This window comes from Merops nubicus, unplaced genomic scaffold (genome assembly GCF_000691845.1).
Source record: "Merops nubicus isolate BGI_N331 unplaced genomic scaffold, ASM69184v1 scaffold11317, whole genome shotgun sequence".
Lineage (NCBI taxonomy): Eukaryota > Metazoa > Chordata > Aves > Coraciiformes > Meropidae > Merops > Merops nubicus.
In genome coordinates, this window is record NW_008622445.1 from 43601 (window position 1) to 68326 (window position 24726).

The 24726-nt window shown below is 39.5% G+C and overlaps 1 protein-coding gene across 1 annotated transcript in view; it reads left to right on the top strand.

The window, feature by feature from the left end:
• CPED1 (cadherin-like and PC-esterase domain containing 1) overlaps positions 1–24726 on the top strand; it is a gene marked incomplete at its 3' end in the record, with an annotated part of 78619 nt that overhangs the window by 11650 nt on the left and 42243 nt on the right. Inside the window, 3 exon segments of the mRNA XM_008944792.1 lie at positions 1–122; positions 21862–21968; positions 23900–23975. The exon segment at positions 1–122 is cut by the window's left edge and continues 35 nt beyond it. Coding sequence (XP_008943040.1) covers positions 1–122; positions 21862–21968; positions 23900–23975 — 305 coding nt within the window.

Consider the following 24726-nt stretch of genomic DNA (forward strand, 5'->3'; position numbering starts at 1 on the left):
TGCCCACCGCCACAGCCACCGTCGGCTCTGCCAGCGCATCCTGGCGAAACATGGCTATACAGTCACAGTCCTGGAAAACAGGAGACTGATGGAGGATCCCAGGCACCAGGGCCCTTATCACAGTAAGAATACCTGGACTTCATTAATTCATTGATTACTAAATGTTAGTTATTGATCCACCGTTCTTCCAGAGGTAGAGCTTATAAAGTCTCTCTTATAAGCAAGTAAGGGTGGAAGACAAACTCTAGCACTTCTCAGTTGTGCAGCTAATTTTCAACAACTAGATGGTTTCTTCCATTAGATATATCCTTCTGTAAAAGAAAAGCAGCAGAGTGATTCATTATAGTCTTTACAACCAAATCAGATCAGTTGGGTTCCTGATGACTTCTCGTGCCAGCTTCGTCAATATGAGTGATTTTCAGTACAGCATTTTGTAACAAAATAACTACCTGCTACATTTGGTTCTTTCTCATTTTATCTCTTCAAGAAAAGCTGTATGCATGAAGGTATACTTTCCCTCCTGCTAACGTTTTCATTGTTCTATAAGCTTGTTAAAGAGCATGATACAGAAGAAGTACATTTTGCAGTTGCTGCAGAAGTTGGGGTAAATTACTGTTGGTTCTTAGTTCCTGTTGAAATTTGATGCACAGATAAAGCAGGCTACTGAAGAAGCTTGATCTCTTGCACGATGGACTGTAGCTTTGTTGCATAGTTATACTGTGCTGGATAAAGGAGCTTTTGGGCAGCAGTCTATGTGTACTGACTCTGTTTAAGTGCTCTTGGACACCTTAGAGGTATGAACTGAAACTGTGATCTCAATTTGCTCTTGTTGGAAGTCAGTTTTGGAGCTGGAAGGCTTTGAAAAAAATACACAGGCCACCATTCTGTCAGTAGAAAAATGATGTGGTTGGTTATTTCTCATGTTAAAGGGAGTTCCACTTGCATCATTCAGGCTTGCAATACATTCCTGGGGTTACCAGAGAGCTCAGTTTTGCTTTGTGCTTTAGCCAATCAGAGTAGTTTCATAGATGGAAAACCTAGTTACTTCACACACTTGAGGCTGCCCAAAATTCTACCACAAATTTCAAGTTTCTTTAAATAGCTGTCTTGAAAATGCAGTTTTCTTGGCTGGCTGTACCAAGAAATAGTAAACTGTCTTCACCTCCCTCTTTTGTTTTAATCTGGTTTCATAGGTACCTTTCAGCCACTCCTTGTCTTGAGTACTTTCTGTCTGAGAGTGACAATATACAGTGTGTCTGCAGGCTTTGCTAATGTCAGGTGTGCTGGGGAGAAAAGCTGACATCTCTGCACACCCTGTGCAGCATCTCTGTGAAATACTTTTGTTTCAAATGGCCAAGGGAGTGAATATGCCCAATTCCATTCTGACCTAGAAAAATTGACTGTACTAGATTTTGCTGAGGTGATCAGCTCAGGTTGAAATTCTCCAAAACAGGCTTTTACCCTGCAAACATTACCTTTGCAGAAATCAATATAACTGTGGTTATTTGTATTTTTACAGGCTAGCACTGGTACTTTCTGTAGTATTTTTCTATTAATTTAAAGAAAAAGAAAAAATAGAAAGGTTTTAGGTATTTTCCAGAAGCATTCTAAAGCTTTGAGCAGATGTTGGAGTATGTAAAGAAGTCAAATGCTTGCCAATTTAAGGTAAAGAGTGAGATTCTACTAATTCCATTTCATGGCAATAGGAGTCTGCCTTTAACTATTCCCTGTGTTACATAAGTGCCTAGCTTTGAAGTTATATTTTAAAAACAAGAAATAAGCAAAAGAGCATGTCTGCATACCAAACCAATGATCTTTTCTTAGAACTAAACAAGCTACCCTCAAAGTTATTTTTCTTTGCCAGTAGATGATGGGGTTTACTGTTCTGGATGGGACAGTACTCCGTATTTTAGAGAAGAGTATTTTCAGCTATGCTTTGTCATAATATTTTCCTAATAGGAGTATTATAAATTATTATATATAAGCTACATATTACAAAATATACGTTGCTTGAAGCCTCTATTAAAAACATAGAGATAATGGACTGAGAAACACAGATGATGAGTGTTGTGAACAGTCTATAAAAAGTCATTCTTGCTTACTTGGTGTTATTTAGCAGCTCTGTCCAGTGCTTTTATTTTTATGCAGTCTGTCTTACTCGTGTATCTTTCAAAGTTCACTCTAATTTTGAAAGGATTTTTTGTTTAAGATGGCTGAGGTCCAAGAGTCTAGCTGAAGTCATATATGGAAAAAAACTCACCACAAAACATTCCTAACTTTTTTGTGCTGGCCCGCTATTAATTTTGGGACCAGTTATGCTCCTGTGTGAAACCCAAATGTGACAGCTCTGCATACCTATCCTCCAGAGAAATCCTCCACACCTGGGCTGCACCACTATGCTGAGTTCCTTGCTGCCAGAAACATCAGGAGGCTAGTTTTCTTCAGTGGAAATTTTTCACTTTTTAGAGACCAACCAAAACATTTTGAGTTTTGGTAACTATAAAATAGCTGGCAAAAAAAGGAAAAGCATACTTTTTTTTTTTTTTTCCCCTTCAGGCAAAGAGACTTTGGTTTATGGGTTTCTTATGAAAACTCTGTACAGATTATTTCTGGAGTAAAATAAAAATTATTCAAGCCCCTAATTTTTCACTGAAAAATACTTCTGTCAGTCAATTCTCAAGCAGCTTTGTTGAACAAAGAGTAGCTGTGCTTTCACCATTCCTTAGCAATTAAACCCACATGGAGGGAAAAGCCCATGGACTGATGATGTCTGTGCCTGCTCTGAGCTCTGCAGCTCTTCCTTTTGTGGCAGCCCCAGATGAGCCAGTTCTGCTGCAAGGTTTAACACATCTCTTAGTCTGCTTCTAGAATGATGCTAGAGAGGTGATACCATGTTAGTAGCAGATGAAGGGACAGCCAGGTTTTGTGGAGACCTAGGATTGCCAGCTTGGGCATGCAGCTGCTGCTGGAGTAGATCTGTTTTAACATGTTCATATCCCCAGTATCTGTGGTAAGTCTGTCGTGAAGCAAGCAGTTCCAATGAAGTTGGATAACAGCTGATGAGAAAGACAATCAGGTTGCATTAGCCAGCACATCTATAAATAGGTCACGCGTTTTGTTTGCCAGCTAGGCAGAAGGTGTGATTGGTGTGTGGTTCTTTCCTTCCTTTTCCTTTTTTTTTTTAAAAATATGAGACTCCACTCATAGAGGCTTAGCCTCTGGGACAAGTTCTGCCTTTGCCACTGCCTTAGAGGATGTTGAAACTGGCGTCACAGCCTCATGGAAAGTAGTAAAAGGATCAGAAGGAGGAGTAAGGAAGCCTTGCTGCCTGCAGGCTTTCTCCTGGGAGATTTACCATGCTGAGCCACACAAGCCACAGGCTTTCCTTCCCTCTGCCTGGCACAGAGCTGTGCTGGTTACCAGAGGTGAGTGCGATGAGCTGCCTGGCTTCTGAGCACCCCTAAGTCCCCCCAAGAGTGGCAAACGACGGAGAAGAACTTGCCAAATATCTTCCAGAATCCTTTTTCCCTGTCCTTCCAGTCTGAGTAGCAATCATCTCTGGGACCACAGTAAAGATTAACAGGATCTGTAGGTCCTTACGGTTCTGTGATGCCCTGACAACATTTTCACAACGTTTTTAACAGGAAAGTTTTTTTCTTAGAAATTTGTTGCACTAAAATGCATTTCTGCCTTCCAAAAATAATGTTCCCTAGTTATTGTCTGCTGCCTGGACCTTCCCTGAATTCCATACTTTCCCCTGACTACATCTTCAAAGTTAAATAAATTATATCTTTCTGGAGCCAGCAGTTTTTCTGTCATGTGTGTAGGTCCCTATGGTTCTGTGATGCCCTGCCAACATTTTCACGTTTTTAACAGGAAAGTTTTTTTCTTAGAAATTTGTTGCACTAAAATGCATTTCTGCCTTCCAAAAATAATGTTCCCTAGTTATTGTCTGCTGCCTGGACCTTCCCTGAATTCCATACTTTCCCCTGACTACATCTTCAAAGTTAAATAAATTATATCTTTCTGGAGCCAGCAGTGTTTCTGTCATGTGTTCGGTGTGCCAGCCGCGTTAGTCAATGGTGACCCTCCCTTAATAGGCGTTTCCTTCATTTCTCCATTCTTCACCTTTACTCCTAGTTACCCAAATCTCAGAAAACTGCAGGCTCTGAAAAACATATGCAGTTGTATGCTGCAAATCTGACCAGCCAGTTTTGATTCATTCTGCAACAACAGGCAAATTTCTGTTGTTACCACTAGCTTTTGGTAAAGATTCTGTATGGAAAAGATTCTGTAGAACTTTATTGATAGCCAGTCACTTTGGCCATGGAAAAAGCACACGTAGTCAGGCTGCTGGCAAACTGAGTGCAGCATAACTTCCATTCACCCTCCTGCCTTAGAATGTTAATTTTAATAATCTGGTGCAAGTTTTTGCCATTGCAATGTGTGACTTTAAGAAAAAAATCATAAGTGATTTTCATGGTGATATTACATGATTGTTTCCTATTTTTAGAATGCTACAGTTAAGTTTTTAAACTTTACTGTGGCATCTGTTTGCAGTTTGAGTGACATTCACTGAAAATTAAATTTTAGCCATGCCATTAGAAAGACTGTTATACTTTATATATTGATTGGGACACCATCTTAGCTTTGGTCTATAGTTACCTCTTGGGTCAATAAATCTGGATATTTATTTCCACTGAAATCAATACCAGCTTCATGTCATGACCTGAGATTGTTAAGTGGAGATTGTATACTATTTATCTCCTTAAATTTACATATATAGCAAAGAATGTTGGATCTGAAGTTATTTCCTCTTTGCTGACTTTATCAATATGCACTGAATTCTGTTCTGGTTTCTGTTATTTTAAGAGCATGCTGTGTTTGAGTGTTTGGCTGTGTGAAGAAAGCCTTGGTTCCAGCAGCTAACTAGGAGGACGATCTGGCTTTTCGCAGATGTGGGAGTGGTGCTTGGGTGGAGCTGCTCCAAGAACAGGAAGGGATGAGTGAGGCAACAGACCCGTGGGAGCAAATCCAAGTGAATCTTGGCCCTTTTGTTTTCATGCTGGGGTCAAGAGATCCATCTGGCATTTAAGGTGGCATCTCATGGCATTACTTAGCTATTACAGCAAGGAGTGAATAGTGCCTCATTGTGAAGGCAACCTGAATATATTCAAACATAACTAATCTTGCTGTAAAATGGTGATTTGAGAATTGTTGCATAGTTACGGCTGCTGCTGCGCCCCACCTTGGCTCTTTATGGAGTGCTCTGTTGCTTCCTTGTACCTAGTGGTCACTCCCTGTAGAAGCTGCTGTTTGGGGGAAGTCAGGAAGCGAGAGCCTGCAGGAGCAAGCACAGGTGTGCAGCAGATGTGGAGTGATGCTAGCTGCACGTTTCTGTCTCTCTCTGGATGCTGCATGGCTGAACAAGGAGCTGGGGACAGATGAAAGAAAATTCTGCTTTTATCCTCCCAAGAAGCCATTTTCCAAGTCAGTCTGTGTCAATCTTTCATTTCAGCTCATTGAGCATTATTTGGAAAAATGACACTTTAAGAAAACTCCGCATTTTCCGTAGGAAGAAAATGTCTGTGTCTGTTCACTTCTGTTCACAGTAGGACTAGGAGGCAGAGAAATGTTGCCACACCAGAGTCAGAGATGGAGAAACTAGGATAAAACCCATATGAGTCACTGTCAGAACTAGGATGAAATGAATGCTTCTTCCTGTATATCTTTACATTATTCCTTTAACATGTTGTATCACCTCTAGTACTCCTCACTGTTCATACTTTTGACCAGAGGCTAAATCAGCTTAATTGCAGACATCTGGCCAGCAGCAAGGTAGGAACTTCCAGAAGTGCTACTTCATAGGTGCTGCCAGTAATAGTTTCCTCAGTGCAGCTAATTAGTCCGGAGAATAAACTACAGCCATGGGTTTTGGAGGCCCCAAGGGCCACGTCTGGCAACTGTCATTCACTTTTCATTTTCCAAGACGTGCTGTATGAGCAAACGTAGTGAGGGACCTTCCTGGTCTACCTGTCTGGTAGCCAGAGTGAGGCTCTTTCTTCCATGAGTGTGAAGACCAAAATGGCTGAGGGAGCAGAGGTACTTATTAATGTAAAGTGTTTATAAAGTCTGCTGCCAAGGGAGAAACAGCAATCTGTTCTTTGTGCCTGTGGTAAGTTAGGACATGAAGTGCCACAACAACAACAGAAAAGTTATGTTAGATATTAGGAAAGCTATTCTGGGGGTAAGGCTAGTGAAATAATCAAATGGATCCCCTGGAGCTGTGGCACATTCAGTCTTAGAGGTCTTGAAATACTAGGTGAAGAGATTTTAGTGGATGTAGTGTGTCCCCTTGTGGGGTAACAGGATGGACTCAGGCTTCTTGAAGTCTGCCCTGAAGAAAATGAAGGGAAACAATGATTTCTAAAGCAGGTGAATAGATGTCAGTTATGCATCAGCTATGGTGACTCAGGGCTCTAACTGAGAAACAAGAAATATGTCATTTATAGCATCTTCTTAAAATGCAAACTGTTCTCAAAACCCCCCAAATCTATAAGAATATATTTCTGACAGGAATGGGGAAAAGCAAAGGGAACACAAAATCAGTGGTGCTTAGAGTATAGTCAGCTGAAGTTTGAGAAGGTAGAGAGCAAACTACATACTTTGAAATAGGGATGGTTATCATGTAACAGCATGTAAAAAGCAGTACTGAAAGAACTAAATCTCCCTTTTCTATGCAGTTTGAAATACATTATCAGGAGCAGGTAACATTAATTCTAACTTTTATTTATTTTTTTAATTCTTAATTGTTCAGCATACAGTTAGGAGGAGAACAAAAAGCAGTACTGAAAGAACTACATCTCCTCCCTTTTCTATGCAGTTTGAAATACATTATCAGGAGTAGGTAACATTAGTTCTAACTTTTATTTATTTTTTTAATTCTTAATTGTTCAGCATACAGTTAGGAGGAGAACCTACTTGCTTTTTGTTACAGCCTCAGACAAGTTTCCATGAAATCCCCTAACTTTAGCAAACAATTGTAAAGACTAAAGGCCTCAAGGAAAATTGCTGGTTGTTCTGTAAACATCTGGTTGCCATTTTCAATTACAGGGGCCAACCCACTGAAGGAAGCAGTTTAGTTTTTTTGGAACAGAAATGGGACACTGGGGTTTTTGTTCTTTTTCATAGTGGAGAGTAAAGGAAATGTCAGGAATAGAGAGGTCACTAGATGCTCAGCTTTTATAAATACAAAAGTCTCTGAGAAAATTAAAGTAAATTGAAATCATGTTCTGAAAGTGTAAACAACACTGTGGAGGTAAGGTTAAGTAAGCAGGACTGGAGATCCTAGCATGCCAGCAAAAGCACAAGATTATTCTTTCAGAAGTCAGTCATTTAAAACATTGTGCAAAGTAATAACGGTGAGGCCAGACACAGGAGTATGTGGTGGGCTACCACACAAATACATGTATATCTTCAAATCCAGCAGCTGTAACTTCTCTTCTAAAAATTATTTTGGTAACTGTTGGTACAAATATATACAGCTGACAGTATACAAAGCTAGTTGATTTCCTCATGCAAAATATATGTCATGTGAGTCCCAGGCAGAGTTTTGACAACTAAAACAAATTTCAGAAGCATTCTTTTTGCTTGTTGTTAAGCTAGAAGCTTCCTGAACAAGCTAAATAGATAGAAATGTGATCCTCAGAGCATACTGTTATAAGCATAGTTAATGTTTGTTAAGTTTGTTCTGCTTCCTTAAAATGAAAATTCATATAATTTTAGGGGGAAAAAAGGTATAGCAGAAACATGCACTGTCTTGATCATCTTTTAATTTTGCTTTTAGCAATTGAGCCTGGCTGTTTGCCAACTGATTGAAAGTGAATCTCATGCCACAGACATCGTTGATTTCGGTAGAAGACAAATCTGTTTCTGACATACCCAAACAAATGCTGCTCTCTAATGTGATGCTGTGGTTTCTTGTTAGAAAATCTAAATTAATCTTATACTTCTCTGAATGTGTTCTCCTTCCTAATTATTAGCAGAACATAATAATGTTTTCTAGCAGAAGAGCACAAAAACTATTCCTTTGTATCACTAGAATGAACCCTTTGTAGAATTCTACTTTCCCTTGAGAAAGGGAAATTCATTATTTGTTCATAACAAAAGTAATAGGACATTGAACTTTGTCAGGTTAAAACCAAAATATATCATTTAGTCATAAAGATACCAAACATACTTTTTTTTTAAATGGTCTTTTTAGTCATGTAAACAGAACATACAGTCCACTGAAAAATGGTATTTATTTGGCTCACTTAGCATTTACAATAAAGAAAATATTACACAGTGAGCTAAAATTAAAACTTTGCTGGAATAAATTATGTCATGTTAATAGAATCTGAAAAACACCAGTGTCCAGGCAGATGCCCACGTCGGCCAAAGGAAAGCAACGATGTACAAGTCCACTGAAATTAAATAGCCATAAGAGGTGAAGGTGTAAGTATAGTATACAGGCTGTGTAATATGCCAGTAATATGTAAATCCTGTAAAAGAGTTTGAGGCAATGTTTTGTAGCTGTAGCCTGTGGGATAAGAAGGTTACAGCAGATAATTGTTCAAATATTTTTAAAATGCTTCCCTTTAAGAAATGAACCCTGGCTCTGCTAGGTTTCAAGCAGAGACTCTGGTTTATAAATATGTATATCTGCTCCTAAATGCCAGATGATTGTCTACAAATATGGGTGCTGGGAGGATGACAGTAAGTCTAGCCAGGGGCCTGCAGCAGTCCTGCCAGAGCACTCTCTCCAAGGGGTTGTTGCATCAGTGTTGCCCAGTGTTTGGGCTGCTGAAAGCTGTGCACCCTTTTTGATGCACTCACTGGCTCTGAGCCCTGGTCAGCTGTTAGAAGTGTGGTGTCTTTCATCATTATACTCCCATTTTAGGTAGAGGCATTATATACCACTGAACCCAAAACAATTTAAAAAAAAAAATTATTTTACTTTACCTACCATGACTTTTATTGGTTCATTAAAAGTCATAGCAAAAATTTCATACACTGTGTGGGCCTTCATTGTAATTTTCAGCCAGCCCACTCCATTCCTAGGTTCAGATTCCAACTTTCTCCAGCTGCATCCACTTTCAGCTGACAGCTCTTTTGAATGCTGCATCCTGAAAATGCCCAGACATCAAAAGTGCAGTAGCCACCCACAGGTTGGAACATGCTTCTGAAAATTTCACACGCACAGTATTGCTGTTACACTGGCTCATTTTACATCAAATGGGAACCTTTCCTTCATGAGGGGAATGATTATTTTACCCTTCTGATGTTCATTGTATTCCCTCAAAGTTGATTTTTCAATGTATTATTAATTATTCTTTTATAGGCCCCTGATGTTGTTAATTTGGAGGTAATGCTAGTTTGGACAGATGCTGAAGAGATTGGAAGCTTCTTTCATGTACTCAGAAATCAAAAATAACTAGTGCACAGTTTGAAGTTTGCCATGAAAGTTTTCAGATTTTTGAAAAAAAAAAAAAATTATAGAAAATAATTACTAAAAGTGACACCTGCTCTTTGATTAGAAAGACAAAACCTCACATATAATTCTCCTCTACAATTTTTTGGCAGGTGTGTTTTCTTACAAAACAATGTCCATTCTTCACAGCAGAAAGGCAAAATATAGAAGATATTTAGATTAAAAGGTAACATAAGAATATAACTTGAGCAACCTTAACTGGTAGTAAGATGAAAAAAATACAGTCTTAACAAATTTCCTCAATGCTGCCTCACATAAGTAAAATATATTCAGACTTTGACAGAGGGAAGGATGGAAGAGCTGAATGGTATGCATTTTGGAAAGTTTGAAACAAATGATTCAAGACATAAAGTGTTTCTATAGAAAGCTCATTGTTGTAATGACTTGGGTTCTGACATTTGTGGTAATGCTTTCCAAAATAAATATTTAGCTATAAAAAGGAGTTTCATTTTTAATTTATAGCAACCACTAGAAGTGTGTATGTACATAGAACATACTGTTTTCTTCTACATTGTGTAAATGTAAGATTATACTGGCAGAACCACAGTTATTTTAGATCTGACAGTTAGAATACAGCTCAATTGATCCATTTTTTTAAAAAGGACTTTTAGTGTAAAATTGTAAAGTAAGATAAAACCATTTTTTTTTTATTTGGGAGAAAATCACTGTTTGCTGTAACTCATGATTTATTTTTTAGCAAGAGAGAAAATAGAAAACCTACCAGCATACTGAAGTACTTTCTTAAACAAGCAGATAAACAAAATAAGAATAAAACCTAGCTATTCTGGACCAGATCAAGTAGTATTTGTCTAAATGAGAATTAGGCATCTAAATATATTTTTTTCCATCTGTCTTCAGCAACTCTCAACAAAAGGTAAAGCCCTCACTCCCATTTACTCAGCCAACCACGCTGAATATCACTGGAGCCTGTCTAGCAGTTGGTCTTCAACAAAAAATAATTAAGGCAATTTTCTGTAAAGTTTAGGTTGAAGTCAAGGACTTTAAATATATAGAATTTGGCACATATTAACCCCATTTTCGCTTGGAATGAAGTGCTACAGCTTTAGGAAAAAATTTAGAGGACCTCTGGAAAAGCTCTAAGTATAGAAGGAAGGAGGAATTCAGGAAAGTACTAGTACAGAAGGTGATTGTAGATCAGTCAGGTTGGTCTCTCTATGATGAGATGATGTATGAGGTAGGAGAAAGCAGCAGGTTTTTTTCTTCTCTAACTGCCTCCATGATGCATCTCATTTACATCCCAACCATTGCCACACACATTTTTTTTCAAATCTAACAAGGTGGGGATATCTGCTGACCTTCAAAAGTGAGAGGTCTGACTCTATATTTCTTTAAAATGCTTGGAGAGTTAACTTTGATATCTACTTCCAAGTCCATGTTCCATGAATGCTCTACATGGCAGTCATGATGATGTCTGGATCACCGACTTTTGCTACCCCATGGCATGTCAGGTGAACAGGGTTGAAAGGCAACATGGGGTGCTGCATAGAAAACAGTGTCTGTAGGGTACAACTGGAAACCTCCCTTACATTAGCCATGACTTAATTATTGCATCACTGTCTTCTGTAGTTTTGTCTCAATCATAAATAACCTGGTCCTGAGGACAAGTGATGCAGTATGGCTCATGTCCATGTATCTAAATGCTCTTCCCCTGACTGGGGGTGGCCTGCTCTTTGCTGAGGTTTAGGAAATGTCACTGGCTTGAGCTGTTTCCTAGGGCATTGCACGGCCACCCAGGGAGAAGAAAACAAACACAGCAGACGATTGCAGGCCAGTGTTTGAGCCTGTGTCCTGACATTGTTTAGTTTAGCCATTGCCTCTATTCCCAAGCTTCTCTTTTTCAGTATTCTGATTGTTTCCTGCCCCTTGGGTATTAAGGAATTTGACACATTAATTGGAGTTGGCATATGGTGCTTGAGCATTGTAAATAAAGTGATCACAGACTGCCATTCAGACTTTAAAATATGCGTCTTGTTTCTTTCATTGGCAATCGAACACCACACTTGTAACATTGTAATTATTATCCTAATTAATTGTAATTAGAATGAGACAGAACATTAAGACACATAAAGCCATCTACTCCTTAGCTGCTTAGCCTGAGGCATCTCCATATCCATAGAAGGGAAGAGGCTGTTTTCTCAGCTCTAGCAGTTTCTGCCCTTTAAAGTCAATGATGAGTTCTCATTAGTGTCATCACTCAGAGGCTTCTCAGCTCAGGTTCCTCATGTCCTGTTGCAAAGAGAGGGAGTGGTAGAAAGTGGTAGAAAACCCCAGCTTTCACTGGTAGCTAGGTGCCTCAGAACCTCTTGTTTTTGTTGTAGTGCCTGTGAACACATTCCTCCAAGTTAGAGACTCTCAAATCAGGCAGTCTGTCAGAGGTGAGACTGATGCACACCAGCAGCGGGGCTGAGGATGTGCTCCCAGGTGGCACACACACACACTTCTACACAATATGCATGCACACACGTTTGGCCACACAGATCAACACATTCAGCACTCAAACACAAACAGCACCCATGGCCTCATCCACTCAGCAGTGCTCGCATGTGCACTCATACACCTGCTCCAGCTGATGCCCCATCATGGACACATGGGCTTCTGAGCCCTGGCCCCCCTCCACGGGCTGTCCTTAGAGCCCCAAACACACACACGCACACATGAGAGAGCCCTGCTGCCAGGAAAGAGTTGGCAGTGGAGTTTAAGGAGGAGACAGGACAGACTGCAAAGACCAGGTACAGGGCATGGCCAGCAAAGAGTAGCCACCAGCACACTGCCTTTTTATCCCTTTATTCCTCTTTTTCCTATGCTTGTTCCTCTTCAAAACACCTTGATACCTCCTTTTCCTTACCTTTGGTTCTTCCACTAAACAGCCCATAATAAGCAATTTGGAATTGCTCTTACCATACACTTCATAATGGATCCAAAACCCTTAGGCAATGTTCTTTTCTGCCTCCTCATTCCACAAGGTGCTTTGGGGCTGCTGTTCATTCATTGTGATGGACACTGGGGTTGAGACTTCCCCGTGGCAGCTGGTGTGGACCAGGGCATTGGCCAGTGTCTCTGACAGGGTTACTGGGGTTCCCTCACCTAGCATGGTGCCCCTGTGCTCCTCTGTGTGTGTGTGTGTGCGCGCGCATGCACGTGCATAAGAGAGAAGCGTGTTTTGTGGGCAGATCAATCTCCTGTGACATCCTGCTGTGGTTCTCGTGGGCTCCATTGGACACATCTGTAGACAAGATTTTTGTCACAAAACCAGCGATCACATCACTCCTCCTCTGCTTATTCAACAACAAAGACATGGATCTGAAAACAGTTCCCCTTGTTCCTCTGAGTTTCTCACAGTAAAATAACAGAGGTTCTGGTCTAAATTTCCTTCTTTTTCTTTATTTTTTTTCCCCCTGAAAAAATAATTGGAGTTTTAGTAAAAGCTTCTGTGATAGAATATTTGAATCCTGGTGATTTTGCATCAATTGGCTCACTTGGTTTTTCATCTTACATCTCTGTATCCAGCCAAGAGGAGTTTTTCCTGTTCCCAGTGTGTTCTTCATTGTCTTGTGTGTTTGTTTCACTTCGTTTGCCACTCTGCTCCGTGAGTGACAGAGGTGTCTACCTCAGACATTTAAACGGCTACTTTTCTTTGTTATCTGAACTTTAAATAAAACAATTTCATAATAGAGAGTGAGAGATCCTGAAGAACCTTGTGAGTATTGGACCAGAGGAGGCAGAAATGCACACAAGCAGTGCACAGTTAGATACGCAAAAGCTGCGACATGCTCTCTTTTCAGTTTTGGTTTGACTCACTCGTTCATGATACATCCTTCATGACTGCATGCTGCTTTTTCACATGACTTTCCCTCAGGGTGCACAGAACAGGGATACAAAGTTCTTTCCTGGATATAGTCCCAAGAGTTACCAGTTAGAATAACATGGATCATGTAGCAGGGTAGCAGGGAGGATTGTCCAAAGGCAGTTGTGCCAGGCAAAGTCTTCTTCCTTGGCACAGAGCAGAGTGAGCTGTTCTTCCCTCTTCTGAGGCCTGGAGAGCCAAGTGACCTTCTCCTCATGGCTTGAAGCAGTGTGGTTCTCCTCCCTCAGTGGGATGCATGTGTGAAAAATCTGGTAACGTTTTGATTCATTTTCTTTGATCCATGTATGGCACACTGCCACCTCTCATTCTTATCCTCAATCCCTGATATCAGGGCAGGGATGTAATTGCAAATTTTCCAATATCTGTGACAGAAGTAACATATGAACAACAACTTCCTTAAGTATAGAGTTGCCCTCCCCATGAGCTTCTTCACCCCAGTCTGATCCCTACATGTCTCAACTACATGACCCTCCTCTTCCCAATATGCACATCCTTTTCAGTTTTCTTCTGGTTCTTCATCACAGTCCACTGTCAGTAGCCTGTCTCTAATGTTTCTTTGTCTGGCTTTTCTGTCAGATAGTTTCCTTCCCCACCTTCACAGCAGGTAAGGAAGCACCTGCACAGATGGATTAGCTGAGATTTAGCAGAGCTGGGACAGCTATGTGGTTTAACTACTAAGTAGTTCCATCCCAGAGAAGGTTATATCTCAGTCCCACAATGCTTTCTTGTGACAATGACAGACATATCTAGCAGCCATGACTGTGGTAGCCTACATAGTATTAAATATGTATAGAGTAAGAATTCCAGCACTTGGGAGCAACTAGGGATGTAAACTCTTTTAGTTTGCATTCAGGTAGAGCATACCATATTCGATTACTAGATTCTTTTGGTTGTGCTGTGACTTGATATGCAGAAAGTACCCATGTGTGGAGAGCATACTGAGTAACCTGAATATTCATCCCAAACACAGTGTTTAAGCACAGAAGTGGAATAACAAGCTCGAGTGTTTGAATTGTCCTGATGTGTTTGCCATGGGCCAGGACTACATATTTTCCTTTTGTTTGCTATTGAAATCTACTGTAGTGCAGAAAGTATTTTGGCAGCATACTTTCATATCTTAGGTTGACATAACATGCCATGATAAAAACTATTGGTTATTAGAGTTTCCATCTGTAATACAAATCACTGGAGAATTATTCTTAGCTTAACACAATGTCTCCCCAACAAACTAAGAACTGTGTAATGCACCTGTCTTACATACTGCAATACTCTTCTCCCTGTGTCAAACTAATAAAACTTTTGAATATACTTTAGTTACTTTTATTCCCAGTATTGAGTCAATTCTTTGGCTGCACAGAAAAAGACATGGCTATAATATAATAATATTATGATATTTTTGTGCACTACCTTTTGTTATCTTACAGTTAGCTGCATATTGAAAAATGCTGTTTTAAATAATTTGCTGCATGTTTCCAAATTCTTTTGTGGTTGTCTCTTATAGTAAGTTAATTTGTTGATTGAAGAAAGGAAAGTTAATCTGTTGCATGACTGAAGGTGATATAAATCGAGAATAAACTGTCCTGCCTCTTCTCTGTTCTTGTGTTTATGTCTGCAATAGGTTCTTTTGCTTTTTTTAGAGCAAACTGAACTACTAACTTCAGTAAGGAAGACAGAAACTGGTTGACTTGATAGGTAGGTCCAAAGCAGTTTTAGAGTCTAAGACCAAGTGGAAAAACAAAAACATCTTGCCAAAGTTAAGAAGAGTTCTGGGAGAAATAGGTAGTTCTTGGGTTGTTAAACATTTGGTTGGTTGGTTGGATAGTGTTTTTTTGTTGTTGTTGTTGCTGGGTTTTTTTTGTTTGTTTGGTTGGTTGGTTAGGGTTTTTTTGTTTGTTTCTAATTTTTTTGAATTTTTTTTTTTGGTACATTTAAAATTCTGCTTTGAATTGACAAAAAAAAAAAAAGCAGGCGTCCAGCCTGGCCTTTCCTGATGTATGGAAATGGTAATAAAATAACTCTTTTTTTCAGACAAGAGTGGAAGCGTTAGGCCTCCCCATTTGTAGTTTGACCTAACATCTCTCTGCAGTATTTGCAAAAGAGATACAGAATAGTCAAGCATTGCTCTGTTTTTACATGTGAGGCACTGTGGTAGGACTTCAAATGGCTATTTCAGTCCCCAAATGCTGAACTCACATGTGACTGTGCATTAATTCTTGACCACAGGGCAACGTTTTGTGCTAAGCTGTTCAGGGACATATGAGCTGTCCTTGGAACTAGATTGGTTCCACTTCATTCACACCAAACTCTCCTCCACGAAGAATGCTTCCCTTGGCACTTCAGATCCTCTTAGTTAGGGGATAGCTGAGCCAAAATAAAACCCTGATCATCCTCAAGGGGAGTGAATAGTGACTGTCCTCAGGATTCCTGCAGCCTTTCCCTGGAAGCCATACAGCAGCTGTACGAAGTATTTTGTGAATGAATTGACTGTACTGTGTCCAACAATCTCAGCCTCATCCATAGGGTGGGGTTTCTTTTTACACTTATGATACTACACTGCAATTAATATGTCAAAAGAATCCAGCCTAATTTATTTAGTTAAGCAGGTTCTGACCTGCACTGTTCATTATCGCAGAGTACAGTCAGTCTCAACAAATAGCATGGAGCATGCTCTGTGAAAGAGCAAAAGGTTTGCATGTGGACAGGTGAAGAGCTGCCTTCCAGAGCAGTTCAGAACATATCAGAAGCCTTGCTGTCTGTTCCTGTACTATTTTTATTCAGCAGAGTGATCATTTCTTCCTTGCTGTCATAGTGAGTTCAAAATGATGATAGCTCATGACTAGCAAAAACCACACCCAAAAAAAAATTAAATACTTCCAATAACTATGTCTTTAAGAGATAAATTCCTGCACACCTAGGTATGAGACATTCCTTTAGGGAAAGCCCTACAAATGAAAAAGTGATATCAAAAACTTGTAAAAGGCCATATCATTAACAAAGGGAAAGCATTCAGTCCAATAAGTAGCATTCTGATCTTCGCACAAGAGAGACAGCCAAGCTGCTGTAACCAGAAATAGGCTTCAAAGGATATTTTTCGCTGGAGAATTATCAGTGAAGCTCAGATCTTCAGAGGTGTAAAATTCCCACATCTCTAAACCTCATCACACAGCCTGCCTGATGCTGTTGACCTCTGAGATGCTGAGAGGCATAAAATCCAGCCCAGAGTCCAGAGCCAAGCACCGAGGCAGTACAGGTAGGGCAAATTATTGGCTCCTATAAATTGACTATGTAGCAAGACTGTTGTTCCTCTGTCCTTTTTAAAGTTAGATTTGTGCACAAGAAGCTACTTCCCATAAATGTGATTCCTTACCAAACTCAGTTCAGTCTGTGCTCACTCTATTACCCTGCAGGAGCAGAGAGTTTCACTTTTTCTTTTTTTTTTTTTCTTTCCTGTATTGTATGAGGACTCATGATGCATGAAGCTAAAACTTATATTCATCTTTTTTTTGTATTTTTTTAAAGATCAGGATTACAACACGCTAAAAGTATATTTGAATACAGTTTCATGCATCTAAACAATACCTTTTCCTGAAACCCTTCTCTTCACATTCATGCTCAGAGGTGCCTGGAAATACGTTTCAAATAGAGCTGAGGGGAATTGCTTTTAAAAAAAATCATGTATAAATCCCAGGAACTCCCTTGGCAGGGGTTGTGTAGCCTCTTTAAATTAACATATTCTAGTACTTTATCCTTGTGGTTAGAACCTTTTCTTTATATTATCTTTGCTGCAAATTAAAATGTTTACTTTATATCCTGCCTTCAGTGATTAAAAAGAACAATTGATTTTGGATGGGTAAAAATTTGTTCTGTGGTGTTGTGTTTTAACTCCAACTGGCAGCTAAGCACCAGTGAGCCACTTGCTCACTCTTCCATGGTGCAATGGGGGAAAGAATCAGAAGAGTAAAAGTGTGAAAACTTGTGGATTGAGGTAAAGACAGTTCATAGGCAAAGCAAAAGATGTATGCACAAGCCAGGCAAAATCAGGAATTCATTCACTACTTCCCATCGGCAGGCAGGTGCTCAGCCATCTCCAGGAAAGCCCAGCTCCATCACATGTAACAGTTACCTGGGGAGACAAATGCCATAACTCTGGACATCCCCCCTTCCTCCTCCTTCTTCTGTTTTTTATTGCTGAGCATGACATCATATGGTATGGAATATCCCTTTGGTCAGTTGGGGTCAGCTCTCCCAGCTGTGCCCTCTCCCAGCCTCTCGTCCACCCTCAGCATACTCACTGCAAACCAGAGTGAGACACAGAGAAGGTGCCGACACTGTGCAAGCATGGTTCAGCAATTGCTGAAACATTGGTGAGTTATAAACACTGGTTTGGTAAACAAATAGAAAAGAGAGCACTGTGTGGGCTGCTAAGAAGACAACTAATGCCATCCCGGTCAGACCCAGTCCATGGTCTTCTGAGACCCACTTCCTTCCAGTAGCCCTCTACTGAGACAGGGAAACAGTGCTGCTGGTGAGGTAAGACCAACGCCAACTGCAACAGAAGGATTAACCCCTGTTCTTGGTATGTATCACTCATAAGCCTCATCACTCTGCACCTGCCTGAAAGGAGGTTGTAGTGAGGTGGGGGTTGGTCTCTTCTCCCACATAACAAATGATCAGTTAAGAGAATATGGCCTCAAGGTGTACCAGCGGAGGCTTAGTTTGGATATTAGGAAAAATTTCTTCACGGAAAGGGTTATCAAGCACTGGAACAGGCTGCCCAGGGAAGTGGTGGAGTCACCATCCCTGGCGGTATTTAAGACATGTAGATGTGGTACTCAGGGACATGGTTTAGTGGTAACCCATCAGTCCTCGGTTAACAGTTGGACTTGATCTTGAAGGTCTCTTCCAACAAAAAATGATTCTACAGTTCTATGAATGTGTTGTATATGTGCTGTAAGCTTAAAACCTACTAAATTCTACAGCTCTCATTTTGTTTCTGTTCACTTTGATCAATGATGCCAGAACACAAACTCTCTGCACAATATTTTTTATTGAAAAAGTTAAATATTTGTATTGGGCTCTGCATTGCTATTTCCACTGCTGCTAAAAAACATATTTGTTTTTTTCCCTAGATTATTATCTTTCAAATTATTTTTCCACATTAACTATTTTAATTACTCCAAGTGATGTCAGAGTCAAATCCAATTAAAGCACTAGTATCTTGTTGAAAATTGTAATTTGTACATTATATCAGTTTTAAATTTAAACCTATTGATTTCTGAATTGAATAGCATGCACTTTTACTCATTCAGAATAACGTAATTTAAGGTGGTCACAGCAGTTTGGAATCAACGTATGCTGTACTACTGATTCTTGGATTAGCAACTTGGGCTGATATTCTCAGGTAGACGTGAGATACATATTTCTGGTACACAAACACTTTTTAAGATTGGACTGCAAGACAAGGCTACAAAAATTGAATGCGAAGAGGGGGAAAGAGCTGACAAAAAAATATAGATGCTGGCATAAGGTGCCCACATAGAGCTCACTTCGATTGCATAGTAAGATGTAATTCTCCAGATGAACATTCCTTTTGTAGGCAAGACCTTAATTAACAGGCTGAACTGAAAAATCTTGGTTTGAAAAGATACTCAGAGAGGGGATGAACATACATTTACTTATTCTTATCTTAAGTTACCACACTTGTGCTTGCCCAAATGCAAAGTAATACAAAGGAGTAGAGACTATCTCCACAAGGTGAGATTTCATACTGTTTAACTGGTCTACTGCTCCTGCATGCTGAGCTCCACTGGTTTGCTGAACAAAGCAAACAAGATTTTCATTACTGTAGACAAAGCCCTTATGTGGAAAAAGCTTCATGCAAATTGCTAGTAGTTAAATTGTTCGATATGAAGTATCCATTTTAACCTTCCACTTCAAATGTCCTGCCAAAGCCTGCTTCTGGTGTGAAGTCTGCAGGAAACCAGCAAACCAGTCTGTACATTGAAGATGTAATACTGTAGACATTATTAATGCTTCTTCATTAAACATCTCTAAGAACATCTTGAAACGCAAGTTTTTCTATGTAGGTGACTTGTGTTACTACTGTCACTTTTGTTCTTCCTTTCTCTTTCAGTGTAGAATGTTTTAGCTCACGTGTATCTTGCTTTACTTTAGAAATAGCTTCTGTAAAAGGGATCTTCTGTGTTAAAATACAGTGCCTGAGAGCTTGGGATTCTTTGTCTGGGCCATTTGGTGTTACTGGTATGTTAATAACACTAGCACTTTTATGCTGAGATGTAGTTTTTTAATTAGTACATTTGCAGAAGGAAAGACCTGTGGTTTCATGATCATAGATGTTCAGGAGGCTGACCAAGATTCTCTGAAGCGTCAGGAGAAACTTCACTGTGAGGTTGACAGAGCACTGGAAGAGGCTGCCCAGAGAGGCTGTGGAGTCTCCTTCTCTGAAGACTTTCAAAATCTACCTGGACATGTTCCCATGCAATCTGGTCTAGGTGAATCTGTCTTAGCAGGGGGGTTGGGCTAGATGATTTCCAGAGGTCCCTTCCAGCCCCTACCATTCTGTGATTCTGTGATTAATTTACCACAAAAAATTAAGCTGTGGGAGGAATGACACAGGCAATTTCTAGGCTATGTCTTCTCATAAGGGAGTCTGTTCCAGAATGACATAATTGTTGTAACACATGCCTCTTTCTTCTTTGTTTTCCAAGAACACTTTTTCAGGTGTAGTTGAAGAGGAATATATTGATTCTTCAAATAGGAGACACGCTGCTCTGTCAGCCTGAATGGGAGAGACAGCACTAGGTGTACACTGTTTTTCTAATAGGGAGTCTCCTGTTTTCTATAAATAGACCTGTTTCGGTTCTGATTGTTCTGTACTGAAATAACTGGCTAGATGTCTAATTACTCTAAATAGAAAACACAAATAATGGCAGGCATTCAACCCCTCCTGAAGTTCCTAGGAGTTAACTGTTCTACTTCCTGGACAATGGCTCAGAAGCACAGTAGGTCTGAGGGCCCTTTTCTTTTTTTGCTTTTCATTACATTCATATTGATCACTCTGCTGTGTCCTAAAGGCAGATGATACACAGTGCAGCATACACTTTAGAGTCAGGGATCAAATTTGTCCCTGGCCAGGATGTAGAACAATAAACAAGGTCAGGAAATGAACTGCTTCTGAGAAATGGAGTTCTCTCCAGCTCCTTTTCCCCTTGCACAAAGCTAGGCATTGTACTTTAGATGTAATTATGATGATTTATTCAAAAGTGTTTACTAGTCAAGGCATAACATTGACTTATCTGATAATTACATAGCTGGTGAGATTATCAAGTAGGTTGTTAACACTGCCAATCTTTTGCACTAAAATGAAGTATTTGTTTATATGTTTCTTTAATGTTTCATTTATTTGCTGTCTGTGCTATTTTTATCTACCTGCAGGTTTTTGTTTGTTTCTTTCACAAAGGAGCACGTAGTGAATCTGTATTGCCTAAATTTCACAAGCCTTAATTATTTTTATATCATAATACTGGTTCTCACAATGTGAAATTGAAGTATTCTTTATAGTAATGGATGCAGTGTAACTGAAAATTAATCTCTTCAGCTTTGTCACACTGCTTATAAAAAGCAAAAAGGTGATAGTTACTTTCATAGTCCTAGAACCATTCCGCATAATCAGTTCCTTACCGTACTTAACATAAATTGTTAAATCTCCTTAAGTGAAATCTTCACCTTGCTTGGCATTTGTAATTGTGATTGGGATAGGAAAAAAAAAGGACATTTTTGGAGAAGGAAATCAGCCAAAATAAATATCGCTGTGGGCCATCACTGGGACCAAATCTGGGGGGTAATTTAATAAGATTAGGAAGGTATCACAGAGAGAGAGCACAAAATGGAATAAAATTCATGTGATCTTCCCAGCCTTGGGTAAAAAAGAATGACCCAACCAGTCACTGAAGTAGCTGTCCTGCAGAGAGCTTTGACCTACTGCCATACCCTGCCCTGGATGCCGTATGATCAGTATTACTTCCTGTAAAATAGACTTCCCAGTAATGAAAGACTTCAGAACATCACATTGCGTGTAGTGGATGTGTGTTACAACTGTGCCTGTGGAGGTGTCCAGAAAAAAGAGCAAATTCAAGCAGTACCATGTTACTGAACTTTTTAACTTCTGAATGCTAAACAGGTCAAACACCAGGGAACTGGGCATCAGTAGGCAGGTATAACAGGAGGTGCCAACTGTGAAAAATCTAAATATAGCATTGAACTGTGGTAGTGAATATCTTTTTCCCTTCCGGCAACTGTGGCTGTTCATGTACTTAGCACTCCAACAGTTTGCTATTCCCCAGGATTTGACTCTGGTATTTTTGTTCAAATAAAAATTTCAAGATATTTTCTTTCTCAATATGCTTATTTTCTTTCCTGCTAGGTAGTATAGGTCCTTGGGATCTTTTGATCTGCCTATCTTCCAGAAAAAATGATGGTACTAGCTGCATTCAAATAGAAGACTTGCATCATCTAGAGTTATTCCAGAAGGTATGAGATTATTCTGTTGTCCTTTGTGGGAATGAGATGACAGGGCTAGCCTAAATTTTCAGCATTCGCTCATAAAAATAAAAGCAACTAATGCTTATTTTATAGTGCAGCAACATGGTTTAACAGCAATTAAAAAAAGTTTTTTCAAGTTTCCTATCTACTGAGAAATACTTGTCAGATACCAGCATTTTATTCTTCTTCGTAACACACCCAGTGACCAAAACCAATTTCTTATTTGGACATAATATGTTATTTTGAATGTAAGTGTTTCAGTGTAAGTGCTGAAACTTTTTACAACTGAGTATTGTGTTTTCCTTTTCTCGTCTTTAGACTGAACTTTGAGTTTTTGGCCACTCTCAATCATCACGTCAGGCAGCAAAAGTGTCTGCAGAAATCAAGGGAAATTTAAACAATTTAGCCTATTGGAAAAGAGAATTTAGAAACAGAGAGAAAAAAATAGCAAACACATACAATATTTCAGAATAATAGTATAGACAGAAGAGAAAGCTGGACTAATTTAGGCTTCACATCTTATATCACTACTGAGTAGTATTAAGTTTCTCTAAGCAGATAAGTAGATATAAGTCTTCTAATGTAATTGCTTCTTTGTAAACATAGTTTAGGCATATCTCCAAAACAGTGACAGTGCTCCTACAATTGATAATGTGTGAGCTGGACCAGTGTCCTCCTCCAGGGCCTCCATGGAGTTTCTTGCTCTGTCACTGCAATCTGCTTATGCATGGTCCAAAGCCTCAGTGGTGCCAATATTTCTCAGTGTTTTTGAGATTGCTTTTTTTCCATGTTGTGGGCACAGTTTAGGTTACTTAGATATGCAAATGTATAAGTAAGCACCTGATCTCTTGGTAAAAATATGTAAGTGACTTACTTAAACTGATGTCTTTGAAAAAATATCTCCGATCTATGGATACAGTTTGGCTGGTATTTCAAGTAATATGGCACAGATAATAATGGCAAGACTCAAAAGTGTGGAGTCAGACTTGAGGGACAGGGAGAAACAGATCTGCTTTTAAAAGGTATTTAGTTCAGGTACGATGTTCATGAGGGTACAAAAACCTACTGAGTGTCCACAGAAGTCAGAGCTAGGAGCATGTGCACTTGGATTCCCTGGAACAGGATGCCTTTTCCAAGTGTATCCAAAGTGAAATTTTTATAACCATTCCAATTTGCTAGAAATATACTTGCTTTGGATTCAGGACTCAGAGCACAAAACACCCCAGGCTTCTGCAAACTGCTTTTTGCTCATTCTACCCCTGTTATCATATCTGAGCTTCTAATACTGTGCAATATAATAATCCTTGCAGCACTCTGCAACATCCAGAAGTTTCACACATGAATAGCTGAGACACAAGGTGATCAAAGGAATTGTCCAAGTTCTCTCAGGAAGTCTGCAGCACAGCAGGGACTTAAACCAGCTGGCCCATATCTCCGGATAGCTTCAAATAGTGCACTAACTTCTCGCTGATGGCACATCCACACCACGCTGCAACACAGGTCTTTGTTGCAGAGCCTGGATGTGGTTTAGCTGTCAGCTTACTGCTGTCTTAGCTTCCCAAGCACAATTCAAGAGGCATAGGCTATTTCCTTGCAGGGAGAGACAGTGATGGATAACTGGCAAACAGAGAAGCTGCAAAGACTGTACAGGGGGCAGGGAAGGGATGAAAACTCAGCAGCCAGGAGGAGAGGCATAAGTCTGAAATTTTGTTTTGTGGTGGCCGTGGAGGGGGAGCCCGCCCTTTAACTTCATTATCCCACACTGCAGGGATGGCAAAATTGTAATTCCCTTTTGACACTGACAAGAGTTTTGCATGTGAGGTGTTTCTGATAAATTAAACACAAAGTCATTGAAGGCTCCAGAAAAAAGAGATCACTTTTCTAAACGAAATCATAAAAGCTTCTCTTTTTACATACAGGTAAACCTACTTCCAGAAATCCAGCATTTCCTTTGCAGAGAGGAGGGATTATGCCAGATAACAAAAGCCTTTTCAGGTAACCTAATTCTTCAGATCTGCATATGTAGTGATGATCTTTTAATAGTTGTCACAGGAAGTCTGTGAGATGAGACTGTCCGGCTTACAATTCCTATTTATTTTTAGTTATGAACGCATAGAGGGAAAAAAAATGAACCAAGAATGACAGTCTATTTCAGACACCACTTAAATACAGATGGCATGTATGCAGTATCTTTTCAGGTAAAGATACTGCATTGTTTAGCTATTGCATACTGCAGAAATAATTTGGCTATTAAGTGTCTTATTTTTGGACTGTTTTGTGTTAATACGGTATATTGGTGTTTATACTTCAAAGACCTGGGTTTGGTGTAATATGTTTGTTCAGCTTTACAAAAATGTTGTGGCATGGAGAAGGAGTAGGAGTCAGAGTTTGGTTCCTATCCAGACATAGTTTACTGATAAAAAGCCTTTGTGTATTACAATCACCAACCAGAATAAACGTTTAAAGGTTATGGGCAAGTTGCCAGAGAATTCTAATTTACTCTGGGTGAAATTTAGCTTTGAACAGAAACGGAAAGAAAAAAAAATTAATTATGCACCATATTAGGTCTATTTAAACCACATAGGGACACATTATGATCTGTTACACTACTAAATATTCATCATTAATACTATTTTGGATTTATAATCTATCTTGCTTACACAAACTTTGCTTGTAAGAAATTTTGTGGGTTTTATTTATTTTTTTGTAATCTGGTAACAACAAAACCAACATTTATTCCATGAGT